This window comes from Lynx rufus, unplaced genomic scaffold, assembly GCF_022079265.1.
Source record: "Lynx rufus isolate CCGP_SWC_20201006 ecotype Redwood Valley unplaced genomic scaffold, mLynRuf1.p SCAF_26, whole genome shotgun sequence".
Taxonomy (NCBI): domain Eukaryota; kingdom Metazoa; phylum Chordata; class Mammalia; order Carnivora; family Felidae; genus Lynx; species Lynx rufus.
The window spans coordinates 8376817-8399682 of NW_025814841.1; the positions used below are offsets into that span (position 1 = coordinate 8376817).

At 37.7% G+C, this 22866-nt stretch overlaps 1 protein-coding gene across 1 annotated transcript in view; it reads left to right on the forward strand.

Moving 5' to 3' along the window:
- STK3 (serine/threonine kinase 3) overlaps window positions 1-22866 on the forward strand; it is a 291291-nt gene that overhangs the window by 193939 nt on the left and 74486 nt on the right. The window contains 1 exon segment of the mRNA XM_047088960.1: window positions 9948-10140. Coding sequence (XP_046944916.1) covers window positions 9948-10140 — 193 coding nt within the window.

Below are 22866 nucleotides of genomic sequence, written 5' to 3' on the forward strand. Positions count from 1 at the left end.
GGCCTGTCAGACATTGAAGCGGTGCTTAAGGGCAGCTGTTTGAAAGAGAGTATTTTTGATGTTTTTTCAGTAGTTCTTAGCTCAGTTGGGTTGAATGTGGAGCTAATGAGACCAGAGTTAACCAGCTGCTTCTGCTGTGAGCCATCTCACTGGTAACAAAGAAACAAGATTTGTTGGTAAAGGGGCAATGGGGTAAGTGCTCTTCTTTACTGTATTTGGAAGTGGAATTTGAAGATAATGTTCCCGTGTCACTTCAGTACGTTCACCTTGCTGTAGCAGAGAGGTGTTTTTAGTTATGTGGTACAAAGCCCTCTTTTTGAATGTGAGACATAAAAGGAAATGTGCAGTAGTACCCTTTCATTTTTGCTTTTACTAATTCAAGTAATAAGTCAAATTTATCATTGACACAGGTTAGCAGTGTAACCAACAACCTCGGATTTTGTTATGCACAGGGAGAAAAGTGAAAGATTCCTGCCATAGTTTTCCCCAGTTTTATGTCCATTCCCTTGAAGTCGCACCTTACATGCCTTGTTGATTTCCTATTTGACCCTTTCACCACAAATTGATTATTAGATTTCAATGCCTTCATCATGTGAGAAAGTGGCAAATTCCATTAAGTCATTTTTTGGTTATAAATAATTGGCATTATTTATTTTATCTTCTCTATCTTTTCAAATTAGAACCTTTCACACTTTTCTCGAGTCAGTTTCATCTCTTTAGGTTCAGAGTATTGGAGTTATTTTGATAATTTGACCAGAAAGTTTACATAATCTATTGATTCTTTCAGGATTTCTTTCAGATTCGACTTGTGATTCCTGTTTCTGTAAACCTTTTAGTATAGGCTGTGATTACCTCAAATCTGGATTTCAGTGATAACCTTCTGACTCCAGGTTCTCTTTCTCCAGTCTTGTCTCCCATTCATTCTTGAGTCTCCAAGGTTCCAGTCAGTCCTCTGCCGACCAACCTATTCCATTTCTCAGTGTTGAGAGCACTCTGTAAACTGTAGGTCATTTGTTAATGCAGTCAGAATGACTTAATGCCTTCCCTTCTAGACAGAATTATTTCTACTTTTGTGCTTGTTTTTTTCCAATCTAAAATGCCACTGTATACTCTTTACTAATTTTTATCCTAGAAATTTTTGTCTTAGAAAGATGCAGCTTTCTAAGTTGGCTAACTTAATTTTAAGGGAGAAGGGAGTCTTACTTCTGGTGTTTGTTGTTTCTACCCATTCTTGATAGCTTGTTCATTCATTACTTATCTTTTGGATTGTGAGCTCAACTCTAGCTGGGTTTTATTTCTGAGAATGATTATTTCTGGGTTGATGATTGAGTTTGAGTTCCTGTCCAGGGTGGATATTTTTGTTTGTTTCCATCAGGCACCCCAGGTACTTCCATAGTGGGACTGCATTAGGCTAATTTCTCAGCATGAAGTTCCCCACACCTTGTGGGTAACGTTAGAAAGCCAAAACCCATAACTATACCTTCTAAAAGGAAGCCCCACCACCACCCACTTCCCATCTTTACATAAAGCCAAAGTGAGACAAACAAGTTTGCATATCTTCTCTGCCTTTGAGTACATTTTTTCTTGATCACCCTTTCACTGAGGATGTAGACTTTCAAGATCCCCACCTTTATGCAGGGGTTTCAGTTCTACTGTGGAGAGAACCCAAAGACTTGTCGCTTGTTCCCTTTATCCACTAAAATGGATACCCTATTACCACCCCACCCCCATCATCTTATGCCCCTAAGGCAGCCCCTGAGGTCAGATTTAGGTTATTCTCACTGTTTCCCAGCTCTGTTTGGGGCCCTTGGGGATTTCCTTTAGTGTCTCAAGAGTTCAGTTATGCATTTATAGTATGTTTGTTACATTTATTATTTGCTGTTTTAGTGTCATCCCTGATTAGCACCTCTAAGAGGTTTGAAAGATATCCAGACCACTATAATATTGCAGCTGTTTATATAATTGGTTCATTTATATATTTTACACGTTCACTTTTTTCCTAAAAAATCGTTTTGGAAAAAAAATAAAAGTAAATTTTGTATGCTGTAGCAGAATGTATCCTCAGTGGAATTCTCTAGTTGAATCAAAACCATTAAGATCACTGCTGTATGCTGATAATGTGCTGTTATGTAATTGTACCAGCAGTAAAGATGTATTTAATATTTCAAGAAGGGAAATAAAATAGAGTATTTCCAATTAGAAAAACACGTATTTAAGGAATAGTCTATCTCATCAATGTTACAAATGGCAAATGCTTTCTAATGTGTTTATGTGAATATCTTTAATATCAAAGAGTAGCTGAATATTTAGAAAATCCTTTAAAGTAGTAGATCTTGCATATATCGGGATACCTAACGCAAAATCTGATTATTTCTCAGACTGTTACAGCATAAATCTATCTTAGCAATGGAGTAGGATTTCCTAATAATGTTTTCAAATATTTGTATTCCATGTGGATTTTATGATTCATAACCTGGATTATCATCAGTACTCTGTTTTGCATTCCTGGCACATGATGACCACTGATTGAAATGCTATTGTATTCCTTACTGGAATTGGCTGCTTTCTACAGTGGAGAAGCATCTGTTCCACAGACCTTTTTCTATAAAGTATCAACATGTTTTTCTTCTGCTTTTCTTTTGTGAGGAATAACAAAATATATATAAATGAAGTGTGACTTTGGAAAAACATTTTAACTGTTTTATTGTAAAAATGTTAAAAGCACCAAATGGAATTTTAATAATAATCTAAAGTACCAGGAATAATTTCAGAGTTAATGATTTTTTAAAAGTAAAAAGTATTGCTGAAAAGTTTTTACCATCATCACCACGTTATTAGTGTTCGAGTCTTCAAATTTCATAGAAACTGGTTCTCATTCCATCTGTACTTTATTAATTACTGTTTGGGTGCCACCCTCCCATTAGTGAATTGGATCCTCATTCTTTTTTTTTTTTTTGCATTGCTCTTTTATTTACTGTCAATTTGTAAATTAGATTAGCATCCTTTAGCAAAGTGACTGTCAGTGAAGATAATATGCTATAAGAGCAATCGCTTCCAAACTTGATTTATTGTTTTTATAATTGTATAGATTGTCTGGGCCAGTTGTGTGAATCCAGAAGTGCAGCCCTCATTATTGTAGATTCAAATCTAATATGGATATAGGAAGACTAAGAGTATTGTTGCCCGTCACCCAAATGTTATGTTAATTGTCACAGCACTGAATCTTACAAGGATGAGAGACAAATGACTCACACATATAAAAATAGATGCAGTGTTTTGGGAATTAAACTGGTTGCAAACATGATAAAATAAGGTACTAAACTAGCAGTTGATATTTTAAAAGAACTGATAGAAAATCAGTTGTTTCCTTTCTTCCTCAGTGGGGTCTACTAGAAAGAGTAATTCCAGGTTTTTTTTATTAGCTTTCGGACCAAGTACAAATCAGTTTATTTATGTGTATGTCAGTTTCTTTATCTTTTAGCAAAAATGAGACATGCTTCCGCTAACCACTATTAAATTCAGCTAGACCTGAGAAATGCTGTAAATAATTGTAAAACTTTATAAAATTGAAAGTTAGATCTTGGGCTTCAGAATCAGAATGACCTAGTTAGAATCCTTATTCCTCTACTTATTTGTTGTATGACCTTAGACAAATTATTAAACTCACTTAAATTTCAGGTTCATTGTTTGCAAAGTGGGGTTAATAATATCTCACAGGATGAATAAGAGGATTAAATGGGAATAGCCTACAAAAAGTTTTTAGCGTAAGTTCTTCTACTCATTGGTAACTATTTTTATGACTATTAAAAAAATGATCAACTAATAATTCTAGTTAATAGCATTATTTTCCCTCTCAGTTTCTTCAGTTGCCATTCTATATTTTATTTAAAAATATTTTTTTAACATTTATTCATTTTTAAGAGACAGAGAGAGACAGAGCATGAGCAGGGAAGGGGCAGAGAGAGGGAGACAGAATCCGAAGCAGGCTCCAGGCTTGGAGCTGTCAGCACAGAGCCCTACACGGGGCTCAAACTCACGAACTGCAAGATCGTGACCTGAGCCAAAGTCGGATGCTCAACTGACTGAGCCACCCAGGCGCCCCAGCCATTCTGTACTTTAAAATAATAAGTTAAATAAAATTCTCCCGTAGAAGCTTGTATAACATTGTCCTCAGTTCTGTGCTTTGGCACTACGTCATAATAAGGGCTTTAACATTAGTTTAATAGATTATATAGTAAGAACAGGCTTTGTGCTGGATGCCAGGAATAGAACTGTTAACAAGATTTGGTTACTGTACTTACAGGTTTTAGAATCTAATGGGAGATTTGGACAAGTCAAGTATATAGATAATTACAGTATTGCATAATAAGCATATGAGTGGCATAAGCATAAGGTGCTCTGACAGTACAGAATATGGCACTTAATTCAGTCTTGGGGTGTCTGAGCTGAGAAGGGATGTCTGAGTGTGGCTTTGCTATAAAAAGAAGCTGTAATATAAAGCAGTCACCCAAATTTGTGTGTATTTGTTACATACATAGTATGTATCCTTTTGACCTAATTTAAGGGCAGCCTCCTCTGCGAGGCTTTCTTCATTTGTGAGAGGCAGAGGTAGAGGTCACTTTTCTCATGGTACTTAACAAATCGCCTGGTAATTTATCCCTCACACATCAGTCAGTTTCTCTTAGACATCAGACTCCTTAAAAAACCAAAATGGAGCAGAATTTTTCTTATTTATCTTTGTATCTCCAATGCCTGGTCTACTCCTTGACATATTACAAATTTACAATAAATCCTTGCTGAATGAATTAACAAGTGAAAATATAAATTGATCCATTTATTAAATAAGTTCTTATTAAGTACCTATTGTGTGATAGGTATTCTAAGCATTGGAGATTCATCGATGAAAAAGAAGCCTCTGCCTTCATCAAACCTACATTCTAGTGGTAGAGAAGCCAAGTAGAGGCTATGAAGAATACAGAAGGATAAAAGATTGATGGAGACGTTGCTTTCAGCTTGGTGGTCAGAAAAAGCCTCACTAAGGTGGTGACATCTAAGTAGAGACTTGAGTTAAGTAAAGAATAAAGCTGTCTTGTGGAGGAGCATTCCAGGTTGAAAGATCAGCCAATTTAAAGGCTCGAGGAGGAACATGCTTAGAATGCTCAAGAAACAGCCAAGGATGGAACTTGGTGAGTGAGAAGGAATGTGATAGGAGATAGGATTGGCAGATGTTACTGAACCAGATCACATTTGGCTGATAAAGATTCTGGATTTTATTCTAAGTGTGATAGGAGGCCAAGAGCAGGGTTTTGAGCAGGAGAGTAACATGAAATGATTGATTTATCTTTTGAAAGGATCAATCTGCCTTTGAGAGACTAAAGTGGGCAAGAGTGGGAACAGAGAAAACTATGCAGAGGCCATTTTTTAATGGTTTTTAACAGCTTATAATTTTTAACAGTTTATATATATAGTTTACATGTATAGTTTATAATTTTTAAATCATACAGTATAATTGTACTGTTTTTAATAGTACAAATAAGAAAAGATGGTTTCACGAGAATGGACCAAATAATTTGTGTGGACTCTTTGGGAATAGGCGCTGGTGACATAAGCTGTTAAATTTGTAAGCCTGTACCTCTAACTTAAGCATTCAAGTGGATCAAAATTTAAATGTAAGTAAGATACATGCATTTAGTGGAAAAATAGACTAAGAAATATAAGAACTAGTTTCTTACTCCCACTTTGCTTTTAAATAGATATGTGTCCTTAGGGATGTCTTTTGCTTTCTATGAATCTCATTTTTTTCATAAATAAAATGAGGGGTTGAATTGTTAAAGGCTCATGATTTTATAGTTCTGTGTAAAGTAAATATGTAATGAATGCTTACTGTATGTGGAATACCAAATGAAACACTGGAGTAGATTCGGAGGTACTGTAAGGTATTCTTATCTATAAGATACTTATATTTCTAAAAGATTTTACAAAGCAGTTATTCACAATATGAGATCATAAATTTAAATGCAAAAGTGTGTGATGCAGCTTATAAATTCTATAGAAGTTTAGAAAAGAGGATAATTAATAAGGACTAAATTAGCCATGAAGGTAGTAGATACTTGATCTGGGACTATAGGATTTAGTTAGAATGGACAGAGAGGAAAGAGCATTCTGAGTGGAGAAGAAGATGTGAACAAAGAAAGAACAGGTCTTAATGAGCATAGCGTGATATGGGTTTATAGCAGCTGGAGACTCAGTTAAGGTTGGCCTGAGTAAAATGGAGGATATTTGTACAGTGGGAAAATAGGATTGGCCAGATAAAATAGGATAACATAGAAGACATTAAAATGAGGCAGAAGTGTTTAGCTTTTAAGGCAGGCAAGAACTATGGCCATTAGAGATTTCAGTAGGATATTATGGTACAATCGTTTTTAAGAAAGATTCGTATGGTATGTGGGCTTTGAAGAAAGTGTGAAATTACTTTGTTCTAGTAATATGTAGGCATTTTGCATGTTTTTTCTCATTTAATCATCATAACTCCAATGAAAGAAACTAAAGTTTAGAGAGTTTAAATTGTTTACCTAGAGGTCTTATGTCTCTTAAGTGATTCAAGCCAGGAATCTGTCTGATTCTAGAAGGTCAGGGTGGGAGAGACTCTTTAGTCAGGGAGCTTTTCTTGCATTCACCCAAGTATGAGGCAATCAGGAATTTACTCAGTAACAGTTGATATACAGAACTCTGTTGATATAGAGAATCAAAGACAGAATGAACCTAAGAAGACCTGTTGATTTTTTTACTCTTGGGTAGCTAATGCAGATTACTGTGCTTTGTAGTGGTCGTTGTTGGGGATGGAGGCAGACAGGAGAGACTAAAGAGGTGGATGAGATGATATCTGATTTGGGATTGTCGAGTTTTAAACGTCATTAAGCATTTAAGTAATAAGTTCAGGAAGATTTCGGGATTTGGGAGTCTTCAACATGTTAGATAGTCGAAGCATAAGAATGACAAAGTCATCTAAAAGAGAAGCTGAGAATAAACTGAGGGTTGATGGGGGGGTGGTAGGGAGGGGAAAGTGGGTGATGGGCACTGAGGAGGGCACCTGTTGGGATGAGCACTGGGTGTTGTATGGAAACCAATTTGACAATAAATTTCATATTAAATAATAAATAAATAAATAAATAAATAGATAGATAGATAGATAGATAGATAAATAAATAAATAAATAAATAAATAAATAAATAAATAAATAAAAGAGAACCTTGTGAAAGAAGCACAAAAGACTTTGAGAGATATGCTGAATTTATCATGCAGGTTCAGGAAGAGGAAGGGCCATCAAACAGCTGAGAACTATACAGATGTTCCTATTCTCTGTATTCACATTTGACCTCTGTCAGAATTAGGTTTTGCTTGTTTCTACCTAAAGTGGAATGTATGTAAATGAATTTCACAGTATGTATCAAGTTTTTCCAAGTAGCATTTTGTCTGGTTTCTCAAAAAGAATTTGTTAGTTTATTTTTATGGCCCAATTTCAGTTTATCTTTTGACGAACATTCTAAAGAGCAGTTTTTGGTTCATATTTATGTGACTGATTTGATCTTTCTGTGAATTTACATTTAAAAACTAATGGCTATGGGGCGCCTGGGTGGCGCAGTCGGTTAAGCGTCCGACTTCAGCCAGGTCACGATCTCGCGGTCCGTGAGTTCAAGCCCCGCGTCGGGCTCTGGGCTGATGGCTCAGAGCCTGGAGCCTGTTTCCGATTCTGTGTCTCCCTCTCTCTCTGCCCCTCCCCCGTTCATGCTCTGTCTCTCTCTGTCGCAAAAATAAATAAACGTTGAAAAAAAAAAATTAAAAAAAAAAAAAACTAATGGCTATGATAGGACAATGAAAACACAGGCAACAAAAGAAAACAGATAACTTTGACTTTATCAAAATTAAAAACGTGTGCATCAAAGGAACCATCGAGAAAGTGAAAAGGCAACCTACAAAATGGGGAGAAATACTTGGAAACCATGTATCTGCTAAGGGGTTAATATCTAGAATATACAATGATCTCCTGCAACTCAACAACAAAAAACAACCTATATCAAAAATGGGCAAAGGACTTAAATAGACATTTCTCTAGAGAAGATATATGAATGGTCAGTAAGCACATGAAAAGATGCCCAGCATCATTAGGGAAATGCAAATCAAACTACAATGAGATACCACATATCCACTAGGATGGCTGTTATCAAAAAAACTAGAAAATAACAAGTCTTGGTGAGAATGTGGAGAAAATGGAACTTTGTGCACTGTTGGTGAGAATGTAAAATGGTGTAGCAACTGGGAGCAACAATTTGGTGGTTTCTCAAAAATTAAAAAAGAATTACCATATGATATAGAATTGCACTTCTAGGTTTATACCCAAAATAATTGAGAGCAGGGACTCAAATAGATACTTGTACACCAGTGTTTATTGCAGCATTATTTATAATAACCAAAAGGTGTAAATAGCCTAATGTTCATCAACAAATGAATGGATAAACAAATGTGGTGTGTGTGTATATATATAAATGGAATATCATTCAGTCTTGAAAAGGAATGAAATTCTGACTTGCTATGACATGGATGAACCTTGAAAACATGCCAAGTGAAATAAGCCAGACACAAAAGGCCATATATTGTTTGATTCTATTATATGAGGTACCTACAATAGACAAATTCATAGTAACAGAGAGGAGAAGAGAGGTTACTGGAGATTGGGAAAAGGGGAGAATGAGGAGTTATTTTTTAATGGGCACAGGGTTTCTGTTTGGGATAATGAAAAAGTTCTGCAAATGAATATTAGTGATGATTGCATAATACTGTGAATGTACTTAATGCCTCAGAAATATGCACTGAAAGTTATTAACATGTTAAATTTTATGTGTATTTATCACAATTTTAACAAGAAAAAAGCTAATGGCCTTTGTACGAAGTTTTGTAAACATGACTGTTAGAATAGTGCCAACATGTTCTGTCTTTAATGTGCTGTCTCATATTTTTTTGGTCACTATATTCTTTGTTTTGCATGTGTTGGTAATTTACCTATCTTAATCCTTATTTTAAAAATAGCTAGGGGCGCCTGGGTGAGTCAGTCGGTTGAGCGTCTGACTTCGGCTCAGGTCTTGATCTCGAGGTCTGTGAGTTCAGCCCCGCATTGGGCTCTGTGCTGACGGCTCAGAGCCTGGAGCCTGTTTCAGATTCTGTGTCTCCCTTTCTCTCTGCCCCTCCACCGCTCATGCTCTGTCTCTCTGTCAAAAATAAGTAAACATTTTTTAAAAATTAAAAAAAAAATAGCTAGCAGCCTTCTATTTCGTCCAATAGAAATTCTGTTGCTTGAGCTTTAATTACCTAAAACTTTAGATTATTTTGGATAACTTGGGCTCTTATGATAACATTTGTATGTATGTCTGTATATTAAAATTAGCTATATTAGTATTTTCATTATTGAAAGCGATATTGATATTATATTAAGTATATCAAGTTAATTATATTACTATAATGTATTATAAATTAATATTATTAAATATATCAGATATATTAATATTACATTAAATTAACGTTATATTAAATTATTTTGAAATATAGTAATAACATTAAGAGGGAGATGGGCAAAATGGGTGAAAGGGAGTGGGAGCTACAAGTTTTCAGTTATGGAGTAAATAAGTCATGGAGATGAAAGGTGTGTTATAGAGAATATAGCCAACGGTAGGGTGATAGTGCTGTGTGGTGACAGACAGCAGCTACACTTGTGGTGAGCATAGCATAATAGATAGAGATGTTAGATCGCTATGTTGTGCACTTGAAACTAATGTAACATTGTGTATCAACTATACTTCAATTAAAAAAGTATCATATGTTTGTCATATTGTGAAGAATTAAGAAATCTGGCCGTTTTAGAAAAGTCTTCCTTCACTGCAGTATTTTGCTTGCAGGATGAAGATGAGCTGGACTCCCACACCATGGTGAAGACTAGTTCAGAAAGTGTGGGCACGATGAAGGCCACGAGCACGATGAGTGAAGGGGCCCAGACCATGATTGAACATAACAGCACCATGTTAGAATCTGACCTGGGGACCATGGTTATAAACAGTGAAGACGAAGAAGAAGAAGATGGGACTATGAAAAGTATGTGTCTTTTTCCCAGTGAATATTAATTTTCTATCTTCTATAGAAGTACACTTCCTATTGAAACTAGGATACATTTTGTCAGCCGGTTGTGGAAAATTTTGTTTCCGGGCATTATTTAGCGGTAAGGAGAGTATGGCATAAGTAAATTTTAAAAAATGTAATATGGCAGAAAGCAGCACATCTTTAACTTAGGGTTATGGAACTTTTTCTGTTAAAAGATACTAACCCATAGCTTAATTTAATTTGTAAAGTATTTTAGAGATAAAAATATAGCGTTCCTGGGGCACCTCAGTGGCTCGGTCGGTTGAGCCTCTGACTTCAGCTCAGGTCATGATCTCGTGGCTCGTGAGTTCAAGCCCCGCATCAGGCTTTGTGCTGACAGCTCAGAGCCTGGAGCCTGTTTTGGATTCTGTGCCTCCGTTTGTCTCTGCCCCTTCCCTGCTCATGCTCTGTTTCTGTCTCTCTCTCTCAGAAATAAATAAACATTAAAAAAAAAAAAAGGATAACGTTCCTAACATTTACCTCCTCAGTAAAAAAGTGAACATAGAATTCTGTTCCAATAAATACAACATAATATTATTTCATGTTTTCTAAATTATCAGTTAAGCCACAGATGACAGAGGATGCAAGGTAAGAGAAGAAACAAGGTCTTGGTTGGGAAAAGAAGAAACATTGGAAAGAAGGATCAAGAGACGGGCTTACTCATGCCGAAAATTCAGTTCAGTGCATATTTACTGCTCCTTGTCATGTGTGAGGCACAGTGCCAGGCATGCTGCAGGGGCTAAAATGACGATTAAGACATTCTCTCTGATCTCCATTGCTTACAGAGTGATGAAGACAGAGATACTTTTGCAGACTAGCATTTCTTTTTGTACCTTTTAAGATTGCAGTTAACAGGGTAGGACATTGTGATTTCACAGTTGTAGGCAAAAGCAGATTAATTATCTCTTGATACCTACTGACCCTCCTCTTCCCCCTCCTACCCTGGTCATGTGTGGTCAATGTCAAAATCTAAGCACTAGGCTGTTTTCCACTGCACAGCACTGCTTCTGAATGGCACAAAAGTAGTAATACATGATTTCTTGCATTATGGAGCCTAGAAAGTTATAAATATTCAAGTGATTTGCTACTATTGTAACGTGGAAATAGGCAGCAGTTTTCTCTGTGACATGTCTGTTTTCTTTTTGCATACCCCTTTCTTTTTGCTACTCTCCCTGTGAGGCTGCTTGGTGAGTCTTACCTCATGGCTTCAAGCCATTTGTTCACTGCTCTTGCTTTCTTCACATTTCCTGGTACGTATAGCACATTATGGTTGTATTCTTTGAAAGGGAGGGTCATGAAGCACAAAATGCAAGCAGATTGCCACATAGTTAATCCTGGGTGGGAATTGGGAAAGGCATATGAATTTTTTTTTTAATCTCCCACAACTGGTGAGTCTCCTGAGCCTTTGCCCTGGAAAGCAGCCTAAAAATTGTATTCGTAGCTAGGCTTCTGACTGCAGGAGGCCTTCTGCATCCATACCATGCTTACCCAACTGTGTTGGATGGTCTTGTAGCCTCCAAAGTGGTAGGGTACAAGTTAAGTGCCTTGCAGATTAAAAAGACCCTATGATGAGACAGTTTACAACATATTACCCCTCAGCATGTAGCATCGCTTTTCCACAGCTGGTAAAATTTCTTTTAGTAAAACTGTATAATCCTTAGCAGACCAGTTAGGTGATCATTGAGCGCTTCGCTGCATCTTCTGGAGAGCTACTGAGCTCCCTACAAAACTACATAAACAACTTTTTCTGTGCAGTCACAGAGTTGAACATCAGTATATAAGCAGTGGTTATTAAAAATGAGTTTTTATAGCATCTAATTCATGTTGGATTATATTTCAAGAAAGGGCTCTGTGATGATGATTTATCAGACGGCATGCATTAAATTATCAGTGCAGATTTCCACATACTTTTTGTAGCGAGTTTTAGCTTTGACAGCCACAGAAACCACTCAGTATATAATTTTATGTCCTAAGTATGATTTTGTTAGGCCAGAGACATTTTACTGAAAGCTCATTTTTAAGTTGAGCAGATAGCAGTTTATATGCTTGCAGTTGTTTATGTGCTTTAGCAAATCTTAAATCCCATGAGCCAACTTTCCATGTAATTTAAGTTTCTGCAATTCAGACATCATTCTAGAATGTGGGACTTACGTGTTCCCAAAAGTCTAATCAAGTGATGTTGGTGTAACCCGCAGGGTTTGTCATCCTGTAGTATAGCAATAAAGAATATAAAGAAGTTATTGAGGCAGAACTTACTTTTCCTGAAACCACATAATTAGTTTTGGGTTGTTGTTTTTTTTTTTTTTTAAGTGATCTAAATCTTCTTTAAAACGTCTTAGATTAGTTGGTTTGAGCTCTCAGGTTATGTCATGTCAAAGCCCCATTTGCTAATGTGTCTTCAGCATTTTTGTTCCCCAAACACATTATAGCAATATATTATTTTTAATTTTCTAAGATGCCTAGAATGTTATATTGTGTGCTGAAGATCCTGATTTCCATAATCTTTCCTGTTGGAGTTTCAAATGAGTTGCCATATTCTTGTCAGCTTAAATTATGTTTGCATATTCTTTTATACCTTTATTCATGAAGCTAGAATTTATGAATTTGTTTTCCTTACTTCTGAAAGATGTGGTGGTATGACTATAGGAAGCAAAATTATTAAAAGATCTCTTGAAAGTAAGTAGAGAATAGTGACAAAAAATATTTAAAATTTGATCTGTTTTTAAATGGGCATGGGGCACCTGGGTGGCTCAGTTGGTTAAGTGTTAGACTTTCAGCTCAGGTCATGATCTCATGGTTCATGGGTTCAAGCCCCACGTCGGACTCTGCGTTGACAGTGCAGAGCCTGCTTGGGATTCCCCCTCTCCCTCTCTCTGCCCCTCCCCCTGCTGACTCTCTGTCTGTCTCAAAATAAATACATAAACTTTAAAAAAATAATAAAATAGGCATAAGGGCATGTTCCCAGAAGAACTCTCCAAACCCGTTTTCAGTGATGATGGCATTCCTCTCACCCTCCCTCTCCCATCACTCCCACTCACATCTCCCTGGGGCCCCCTCATAACCCACAGGATGTCCAGGCTTCAGCTTGGTAACCAAGGTCTTTCACAATCTGGCACCAGCCAGTATTTATCCCTGGGTCTCTCCTTCTTCGTATATTGTACTTTATCCAGTTGGACTTATGAATGTTTGACAGTAGGTGCAAAGCAGGTTGGTTGTCATTAAGGGAATAAACATTTGGGACTTTCCATCCTGAAGTAGTAGATTAGGACCAGGTCAAGAATCCATTGTCATCAAATTTACGAGATACTAGAGATTATATCTTTGGGAGTGATTCTGGGAGAGTGATTGTTTCAGGAAAGAGAAAGACTGGGGTCTTTTACCATGTTCAGCTTAGATCTATACAGCTCAGTTTCTGTGGTGGAACTTTCTGGTCTCACAGAGCTGGGGCTGGATTGGTAGCTCTGATTTCCCAGAGAGGAAACTGTCTCTGTAGGTATCTGAGGAAGAGCCACATTTTCCAGTCAGTTTAGAGATTATGTTTTATAGCTTTAGCTACTTGCTTATTCATATCCTTAACTTTTTTTGCCCTATTCTCTTTCTCTTCTGCCCCTCCTGACAAAATGTGACTGTGGATCAGTGTCTTTGTCCGTATTCTGGGCATCTTCACCATGGCTGCTGAGTGCTGATGGAAGCAATCTCAGATCTATGTAGATGGATCACCAGTTCAGGGCCTTCAGAACTTTCCTGGAGCCTGTGTTTCTCTGCCTCAGCTCTTTCTCCTGCAAAGTGGCTATTTTAGACCTTCACTAAGTCTCTTCCTGCCACCTCTCCTCTCAGTTTCAATAGGTGACCTTGCTTTCTGCTTCATAGAAAAGAAAAATTAAACATTATCATTTGAGAATATAGAAGGACTATACGGATGTTTTTAAGCATAGACTTTGGAATAAGATAGAAAATTTAGAGTCGTCCTTAACTTCTCTCTCTTTCTCACCCCTCCCTGAATTAACATCATCTCGAGTTCTGCCTCCTGAATCTCTCTGCCCTCTTCCCACCATCTCTGCTAGCATTTCCCTAGTGTAGATCCTCATAGTCTCTCACATGAAAGGCTTCCTAATTGATCCCCTGCCTCCATCCTTAGCCCCCCCCCAGATCCAGCATCTCTCTCTTCTGCTTATGGCTCTCCAGCAACTCCCCATTGCTCTCACTTAAAGCCCAACACGGATTAAAGGGCAGTAGACACTCTGGTGTCTGCTCACCTTTCTGTTTCGTGGCTCATTATTCCCTGTCCAGCCTTCTTCCAGCTCCTCAGCTTTTAGAATGCTCTTTCATACCTTTGGGCTTTTGCACTGCACAGCCCCTCTGTTTGGACTGCTGATTCCTTGGCTACTTCATATTCATCCTCTCAGGCTCAGTCAAGGGGCTGCTTCCCTCACTGACCCAGCTGGGGGATGGTGCCCCTCCCGTAGGCTGCCAGCTCACTTCATGCTGTACCTCGGAATAGCATCTGTCACACCGTATTGTAATTGCTTGTTTCTGTGTGATTAATCTGTTTACTCCACTGTATTCCCAGTGCTTAAGGCAGTATCCAGCACAATAGTAGAAATTCATCAAATCTTTTCTGACCAAACGATGTGGTGTACTGAGAAGACCATGGGACTTAAAGTCAGACCTCGTTTAACTGGGTTCATCTTTTCTGAGCTTCAGTGATGTATATTTGTTTTTCTGGTCTTTTGTGGATATGTGTTTGTGTGTGAGTGCAGATTAACTTAGGTAGATATATCAAGCACGTAGCAGAGTAGGTCACCAATAAGAAATAATCTCCATCTGATCCTCTGTCAGTTTGGCCTCCCAGCAGCTTGGGAAACTGGAGCCCTGCTTCCTGCACGGTGAGGGAGGCCTGGGCTTCCCGGGACTGCACATGTTGAGCCAGTGAGCAGTGAGCCAGTCCTTTTCCTTCCCAGGGCAAACTCTTGCTCCCACCCTCCCCTCCTTCCTCTAAGACCTCGCTCCATTTCTAGTTATTCAGTAAGATAGCCAGAGGGGGTGCTATGGGGAATAATGACCCCCAAAATGAACAGGGTGGCACAAACATAAATATGAACAATTTGAATGGCAAGATGAGGAGATGGGAAGGGATCGCTCAGCTGATCTGAGGATCTGCAAGTAGAGGTATGATCGATAATGTGCGTTGAGATAACTTTCAAGTGAGAGAACTGTGTTCCACTGTTCGTGAAATTTGATGTCTTTTTGAGAAAAATGAAAAATGCATGAAAGCGTCACAAGAGACATGAAAGAGTAAATTTAAATTTTATTGTAATTTTTTATTTTCAGAAAAGAGAGAAAAGGGTGGATTTCTCAAATTATAGCTGTCATTAGTGGAGGGTCTGGCATAGGCCATCGTTGTGCTCAGGACTTTGCATACATGATCTTACTGACCCCTCACAAGGACCCTGTAGAGTAGCATCATTACTACCATTTGCCCCTGAGGAAACTGAGACTTGGGGATGTGAAGTGACTTGTCCAAGGTCTTACAGCAAGTAAGCAGTGGAACCAATATACAGACCCTGGTTTGGCCCCCAGATCAACATCACTACTCAGGGGCTGGTGAGCTTGACATCCCTTTCGGGCAGGAGTGTAGAATATCTATAAATGCTTTAGGAAAGGAGACTGAGATTAGTACAACTTTGCATAGTTCTCTGGGAACGAATTATACCAAAATAATAGAATTTCCTTTTTTTGACAGCATGGCTAAGCTTATATAGGTCAGAGGAAATTGTGGGTTTGGATATTGTGTTTTAGGATTTTGGAAAAGTATTTGACAAGGTTTCTGATGCTATCCTGGTAGCCACTATGTAGTATGAACTGTTATGAGGGTTGAATGGTTACAGCTACATGGGCTTGTATCAGTTAGCGTTTATTGGAGGAAACAGAAACTGCTCTGGGCATTTTAAACATAAAGAGATTTAAGTCAGAGATGTGACTATTAACAAAATCGGTGGAAACGTTGGAAAAGAGGGCTGTGTAGACTAGGCCTCCAGGAATGCCTCTACCTCACAGGAGTGGCCCTGCATGGAATATATGGCTGCTGCAGTCAGGAAGGCAGTGAATCCAGAGGCTGCCATTGGCCTCTGGAGTTCAGTGATACAGACTGAGCTCAAGCCCTGTTGCCCTTCAGGGATTAGAATGCTACCAGGGCCACTGCAACCTGTGAGGCTGTTGACTGGACGCTGGCATGCTGCTCTAAGAAACCCTTACCTCTTGAGTACTGTGCTTGTCAGAGGCTCATGGCTTCTGCCTCCCTTCTTTTCCAATCATGAAAAAGTGCACTTATCCAGGATAAGGTGCAGGGAGTTCTAGGAAATGCAGCGTTTAGCTTTCCCACCTGTACAATAAGAAGGCTTACCAGAGGCAGTGGCAGTGGTTGCTAAATTTCAGTCAGCCGTAGTGTTCAGTCTTAAACTGTCAAGGAGAAGATTTCTCATTGTATGCTATAGGGCATAGGCCTCAGCGCTGGCTGAGCTTAACATTTTTTACGGAAACTTGGATGAAGCTGTACAGTGAAAGTCTGTTGGAATTGCAAATGACGTGAAGTGGAGCAAAATATAAATAACATTCTAAGACGCGATTAGGATCTTAAGAGATCTCCACACACTGGAGCAGTGGGCTTGATTTACAAGATAAACCCTGCTCCTGGGTCCATGTAGCTAACCTCAGAAGTGTATATCATAGTAGGAGCCCCTCAGAGATGCTGGTTCTGCAGGCCAGAGTAGGGCCTGGGCATCTCAATTTAAAAAATAAATCAAAAAAATCAAAACAGTAAAACTGTACAGGTACTTCTGAGGTGCAGCTAGGACTAATAACCACATTTTAGAGCAAGGAAATAAGCAGCTTCACTCTGCTCTCAATGCCTAGAACTTATCTGGAGTATATAGGAGGGGTGGAGACACAGTGGAGCATATTCAGTAGAGAGTGAGTGACCCAGATGGTAAAGTTAGTGGAGGCCATGTTGTATTAAGAATGGGTGGAGAAATTACCCATTTTCGTGTTTATCTTTTATATTATTTATATTAACCTTCATAACCTGTTTGTCAATGATGAAATGTTGGGTTAAGTTATTATAATTGAGTATGTATTTTATAAATATTTTCTTTTCATATATTTATAATACATAGTGATTTTAAAAATATTTCACAGTTTTATTGTTTCATTTTGGACAGCACATTTATGTAATTTCACTTAATTACTAAGAGAAAGCCAATTAGGTTCTGCTTTAGATTTTTAGGAGTGTATCCTAGAAATAGATCCTAGATTGATTTTAAAAGGGTTTAGGAGAGATACCAAGAAGGGGACACTGACCCCTGTGTGTTCCTGCTCCCTCATTCATCTGATGTCCTTGAACAAAATTGTAAATGAGAGACCATTTGCTCGGAGCAACAGCCTCCCTGGCCCCTTCTTTGCTAAATAACATCTTCTCTAGCAGCTCTGGTTCAGTTCAATTCCTTCTCACTTTCTCCCAAAACCTGTTTTAGGAAAGCATCAGACATGTAGGTATAAAATGGTTAATAATGTTTTATGTTCATGAGTCTTTTCCTCCAAAATTCCAGAGCTTTGAACCAAAAGAGTAAATCACTAAGGATGGAATTTGAGATGCCAAGAAACAATTAACCAGGGGAGGGGAGATCAGAGATCTTACCATTCTTTCATGAAAAACTTTTGTATGCATCTTTAATTGGTAAGATTGATCTTGCCCATGACATAGCAATAAAAGTGACAACAGTAAACTACCGCTCCCGCCTGCAGCTGGGTGCACATACCCGTAATGATATGGGCAGTTAGCAGCCCTTGATTTCTCTTCACAGAAATACAAAATGCCCAGCAAATGTGTGGCTACAGTGGTTTTGAGTTACCTGGCGGTACTGAATATGGTCTGCTCTTCTGTGTGCTCTTGGTCCGTGGAATGTTCAATGATGTGTGACCCAGCTTGGGTCTGTTAGTGTAGGTATTTTGGTCATAGGATACCTCTTTTACTAGCAAAAGCACAGACAAGCCTGTGAAATAGGAGTCTTCCTTGCACAAATGAAAATCTGTCTTTCTTGTAAAGGCCTCTGAAGGAAGATTTCCATAGACACACAGTGGCCATTACAATGCTCATTACTCAGACAGGAAATCATCCCTTTTATTTAACTAAAATCCTTGGGCTTCAATTTGTCTGTTTTCCTTTATTCTGCCCTCATTGGAGATGGAAAACAGCTGGTCACTATTTTCTGGGGAAGAACCCTTCTTGTATACTTGGATGCTTATTAAATGGTGTCCTCAGACTTTTTCTGGCTGAACAATTTCAGTCCCTTTAACCTTTGTGCAGGTATTATTTTCTAAGCTTTTAATCTTTTTTATGAATAGCCTCTGGATCTTCTCCATGTTGTCTGTATCCTCCTTTGTTTTAAAATAGTCCGATGAAGTTAAGAAAAAGCTGATGTCAGTAGCTTCTGTACTAACATCCTGGCTTTTATGTATATTCACTGTATTCCTGGCAGCAAATTAAAGAACAGATTTCCAAGATCATTAATCAGGTGGAACACCCACATCTTAAAATATTTTTAGAAGATCAAATTAGGTAATATTCATAAATTCCTTTGATGTGAAAATATCTTAGGCTAAAGTTGTGATTAATTGTTATTTCATTCCCTACACTTAAGTGTCTTTGTCATCATCATGTTAAGAAATTAAAAATTAAACAAATTACATTTTGTTAAAGTATTTTTGAAATTCCTTTATATATTTAAATTCCCATGAAGACATTTCACCTGCTTAGAAGACATGTGCAAATTAAGAAAGTTAATGACTGGCATATTTGCTAAAGGTATTGTATTCACACAGTTTAGTTTCCTTGTACATGTTCTGGGGAATGTGTGAAGGAGAAGCAAAACAATTTTTTTTTTCTTTAAACTTTCAAATGCACAAAGGGATTGAGTGGTGATTATTTTAGTCTTTATTGCTAAAGAATTCTTAGTTCCACAGCAGGTAGTTGAAGGAATTGGGGCCAAAACTGAGGACACGGTAATTTGGAACATTAAATTTATTAATAAAATAAAAATATTTTTATATAAGCTAGGGTCAGAATTCAGCTGCAACTGGAGAAATTGATGTCAGTTTAATGTGATTGTTCTTTCTGTGTTTAAAAAAAGTATTTGCCATAGCAACTGCAATCACATAAGACAGAGCTTACCACCGTGAGATTTTTCCACCTCACTCTTCTGTTGAAGGGCCTACTATTTCTTTTTTCCTCTTTTCAAAAATTAATTGTAGGTCAGAAACATCACCCTCTCTGTCCCATATTTCTGTGAGCATGCATCTCCTTGGAGGCCCCACTGCACGCCCTGGGCATGTGTTTGACGTTGTGTGGTTACACGTTCCTAGGCAATTACAGCTGCCCCCCTTCATAACTTTTAAAACAATCCTGACCTATTTTTGTCCTTAGAAATTTTAAAAAGTTGTTTTTAGCATGTTCTTTATGTATAACCAAGATATATTCTAAGTGTTAATACGTTTAAAGTTAAATGTTTTCAGTTAAACAATGGAAAATATTTGGAACTGCAAGCACATAATTTGAATTAAAAATTATGTGTCAGCAGATCTTGTTATAAAGTTATCTGAAAAGAAAAATCTAATGGAATAGACTTCCGTCTTTTATTTAAGTTGATTTTTAGACTTTTGTTAACTCTCTGTGAGAATGTTTCTTTCTAATTTAGGAATGGGTTATTTTTCCAGATTCTGAGTGTGGAGCCCAACAGGCATTTTACCATAGGTATTTAGGCCAGCCTGTAAAAGACACTTAATATGATGGTGTATCTAAAATGCAATGAAAATTAAACCACTATGAATAATAGCAGATTTCAAGTTTCAAATTGGGGTATTCCTACAGTAAAACTGAAGATTGCTGCTCTTACCTCTTCCTACATGCTCCACTTGGGAACAGGAATGTATCAGTTGGGGACTGAATTTGGCTCTGTGTACCAGAAAACCCAAATAATAGTGGTTTTAACAAAGTAGGATTAATTTCTTTTCTCATTTAACGAGAGATCGAGAAGCAGAGCATCCTGCATTGGTAGACTGATTTCATGCGGTCCTTAGTGATCCTTTCTGTGACACTATCTTTGAGGTATCAAAGATACCTTCTCTTGTCCTCCTGCTTACGGAATAACTGCTAGATCTTCAGCCATCAAGTCTGCATTCCAGGCGGAAGAAAGAGCAAGAAGAAACTGGGGGTATTACCTACACCAAGAAAATTGAACTTTCCTAGAAGCCCTCATCTTTTGTGTCGTTGGCCAGAATTGTGTTACATGGCCATTCCTCTCCACAAGAGAGACACCTTGGCACCTCAAGGAAAGGAGGATCTATTGATATTAGGGTAGGCAAAATTTTCACTTTAAGACACTGGAACACTATTGCTAGCACATGTGACTTGGGATAGGAGCTCCTGATTAAGATAGGGTTAGGACCAGCACAGGATTGTTGGGATATAAACATAGATTCCCAGAAAGAAATTCCTTAGTCATTTTCTTTTTTCTTTTAGTCAGCTCCAGGGATTGGTCTGTCTCTTCCCTTTCTATTGCCACTACTTATTTCTGCTTTTACTCTTCTGACTCATGGCAGACAAGAATACTGCTTGGCTTTATCCTTCTTCCTTACTCTCTACATCTCTAAAGGAAGTACCTCCCCAGCCCAAATTACTTTTTCTTGTGAAGGTTGTTATAAAAGATTAAAAGTTTTCCTCTACTTTATTATTCTCTGTATTGGAAAAGCAACTTTTTAAAAATTATTCTTTTATTGCAATCTTCCATCTTTTTTTTTTTTTTTTTTTTTTTTTTTTTTTTTTTTTTTTTTGAGAGAGAGTGAGCGAGTGCACGCTCCCTGCTTGGAGCCCTATGCCAAGCTCAGTCTCCCAACTGTGAGATCATGACCTGAGATCAAGAGGTGGACTCTTTAACCAACTGAGCCACCCAGGCACCCCAGAAAAGCAACTTTTAAGATTTTTTCTCCTCTCCTTTCCTGTGCACGTTGCTGCTGTTAAAATGTAGGCCATATTAGAATAACTGCTCTATAAATATTAGTTTCCAATAAGAAAATATTAATCTTGTATTTACTGAGACACAAAGGTCTGTATTAAGAGTCACTAGTATATCACAAAACCCTGACAGTTTCAGTACAATACCAGGACATTGGTGAAGATTCTAGGATGAAGAATTTCATGTCTCCTAACTGAGAAGCAGACAAGGAAGACTAACTAGAGTCTCTGTGGTGAAGCCAGTATTGACTAGAGGGACAACTGCTAAGAGCAATGTGAGCCTGGCCTGGTGTGGGAAGCGAGAGGGGCATTGGTCAGGGAGTGCTGTTGGCTTCAGTGGATTAATGATGTCATAATATGTTTTTGTTTTGTTTTATTTTTCCAAAGCACCTAATATACAAAATTCATTTTTAAAAGAGTGCTGTTTAGAAATGTGCTGCAGTGAAAATCTGTGTTTGTCAAATGCAGTTAGTAATTGTGATCTCCATGGTGTCTTACTTTTCCAGGAATGAGTTGCCAACGAAGCCACTGTTACTCTTTTGATTCTGATTTTACTATATAAATATTGATAACCCTTTCTCGTACCAAGTGCCAAATTTTTGAGATCTCTATGTGTGTAACCCATCTTAAGACTAGCTGGTTAAAATAAGAACTTACAAATAACTAATCCTATTACAAAATTACTCTTAAACAAGAAAAGAATATCAAGCAGAGAAAGTTTTCATTTGAGGGATTATCTTTCTCCCCTCCATCATTTGACTTACTCATTTTATAGAAAATTCATCGAGCAACACTTGTAATATTTTATTATTTATTCTCATAAAAAAGGAAGAGGTAGAGAAAAATTGAGGTTAAATTCCTGGATTTATTTTGTAATAAAAGGTTTCCATAGGAGCCAAATTTTAATTCTGGAGATAAAGATGTCTTGTAATAATGAGGCCCAGAACTACTAGGTATTTATCCAAGGGATACAGGTATGCTGTTTCAGAGGGGCACATGCACCCCAATGTTTATAGCAACACTATCGACAATAGCCAAATTATGGGAAGAGTCCAAATGTCCATAGATGGATGAATGAATAAAAAAGATGTGGTGTATATATATGCAATGGAGTATTACTCAGCAGTCAAAAAGAATGAAGTTTTGCCATTTGCAACTACGTGATGGAACTAGAGGGTATTATGCTAAGCGAAATTAGAGAAAGACAAATATCGTATGACTTCACTCCTATGAGGACTTTAAGAGACAAAACAGATGAATGTAAGGGAAGGGAAGCAAAAATAATATAAAAACAGGGAGGGGAAAAAATATAAGAGACTCTTAAATATGGAGAACAAACAGAGGGTTACTGGAGGGTTGTGGGAGGGGAGATGGGCTAAATGGATAAGAGACATTAAGGAATCTACTCCTGAAATCATTGTTGCACTGTATGCTAACTAACCTTGGGTGTAAATTAAATAATAATAATAATAATAATAATAATAATAATAGAAAAAGAAAAAAAAAGGAAAAAAAATAATGAGGCCCAGAGGTGAATCAGGAGTTCTTAAAATCTATTGAAAATGTTATTGGAATGTATGTCCCATCCAAATGTCAGTAATTTAACCTCATCAGAT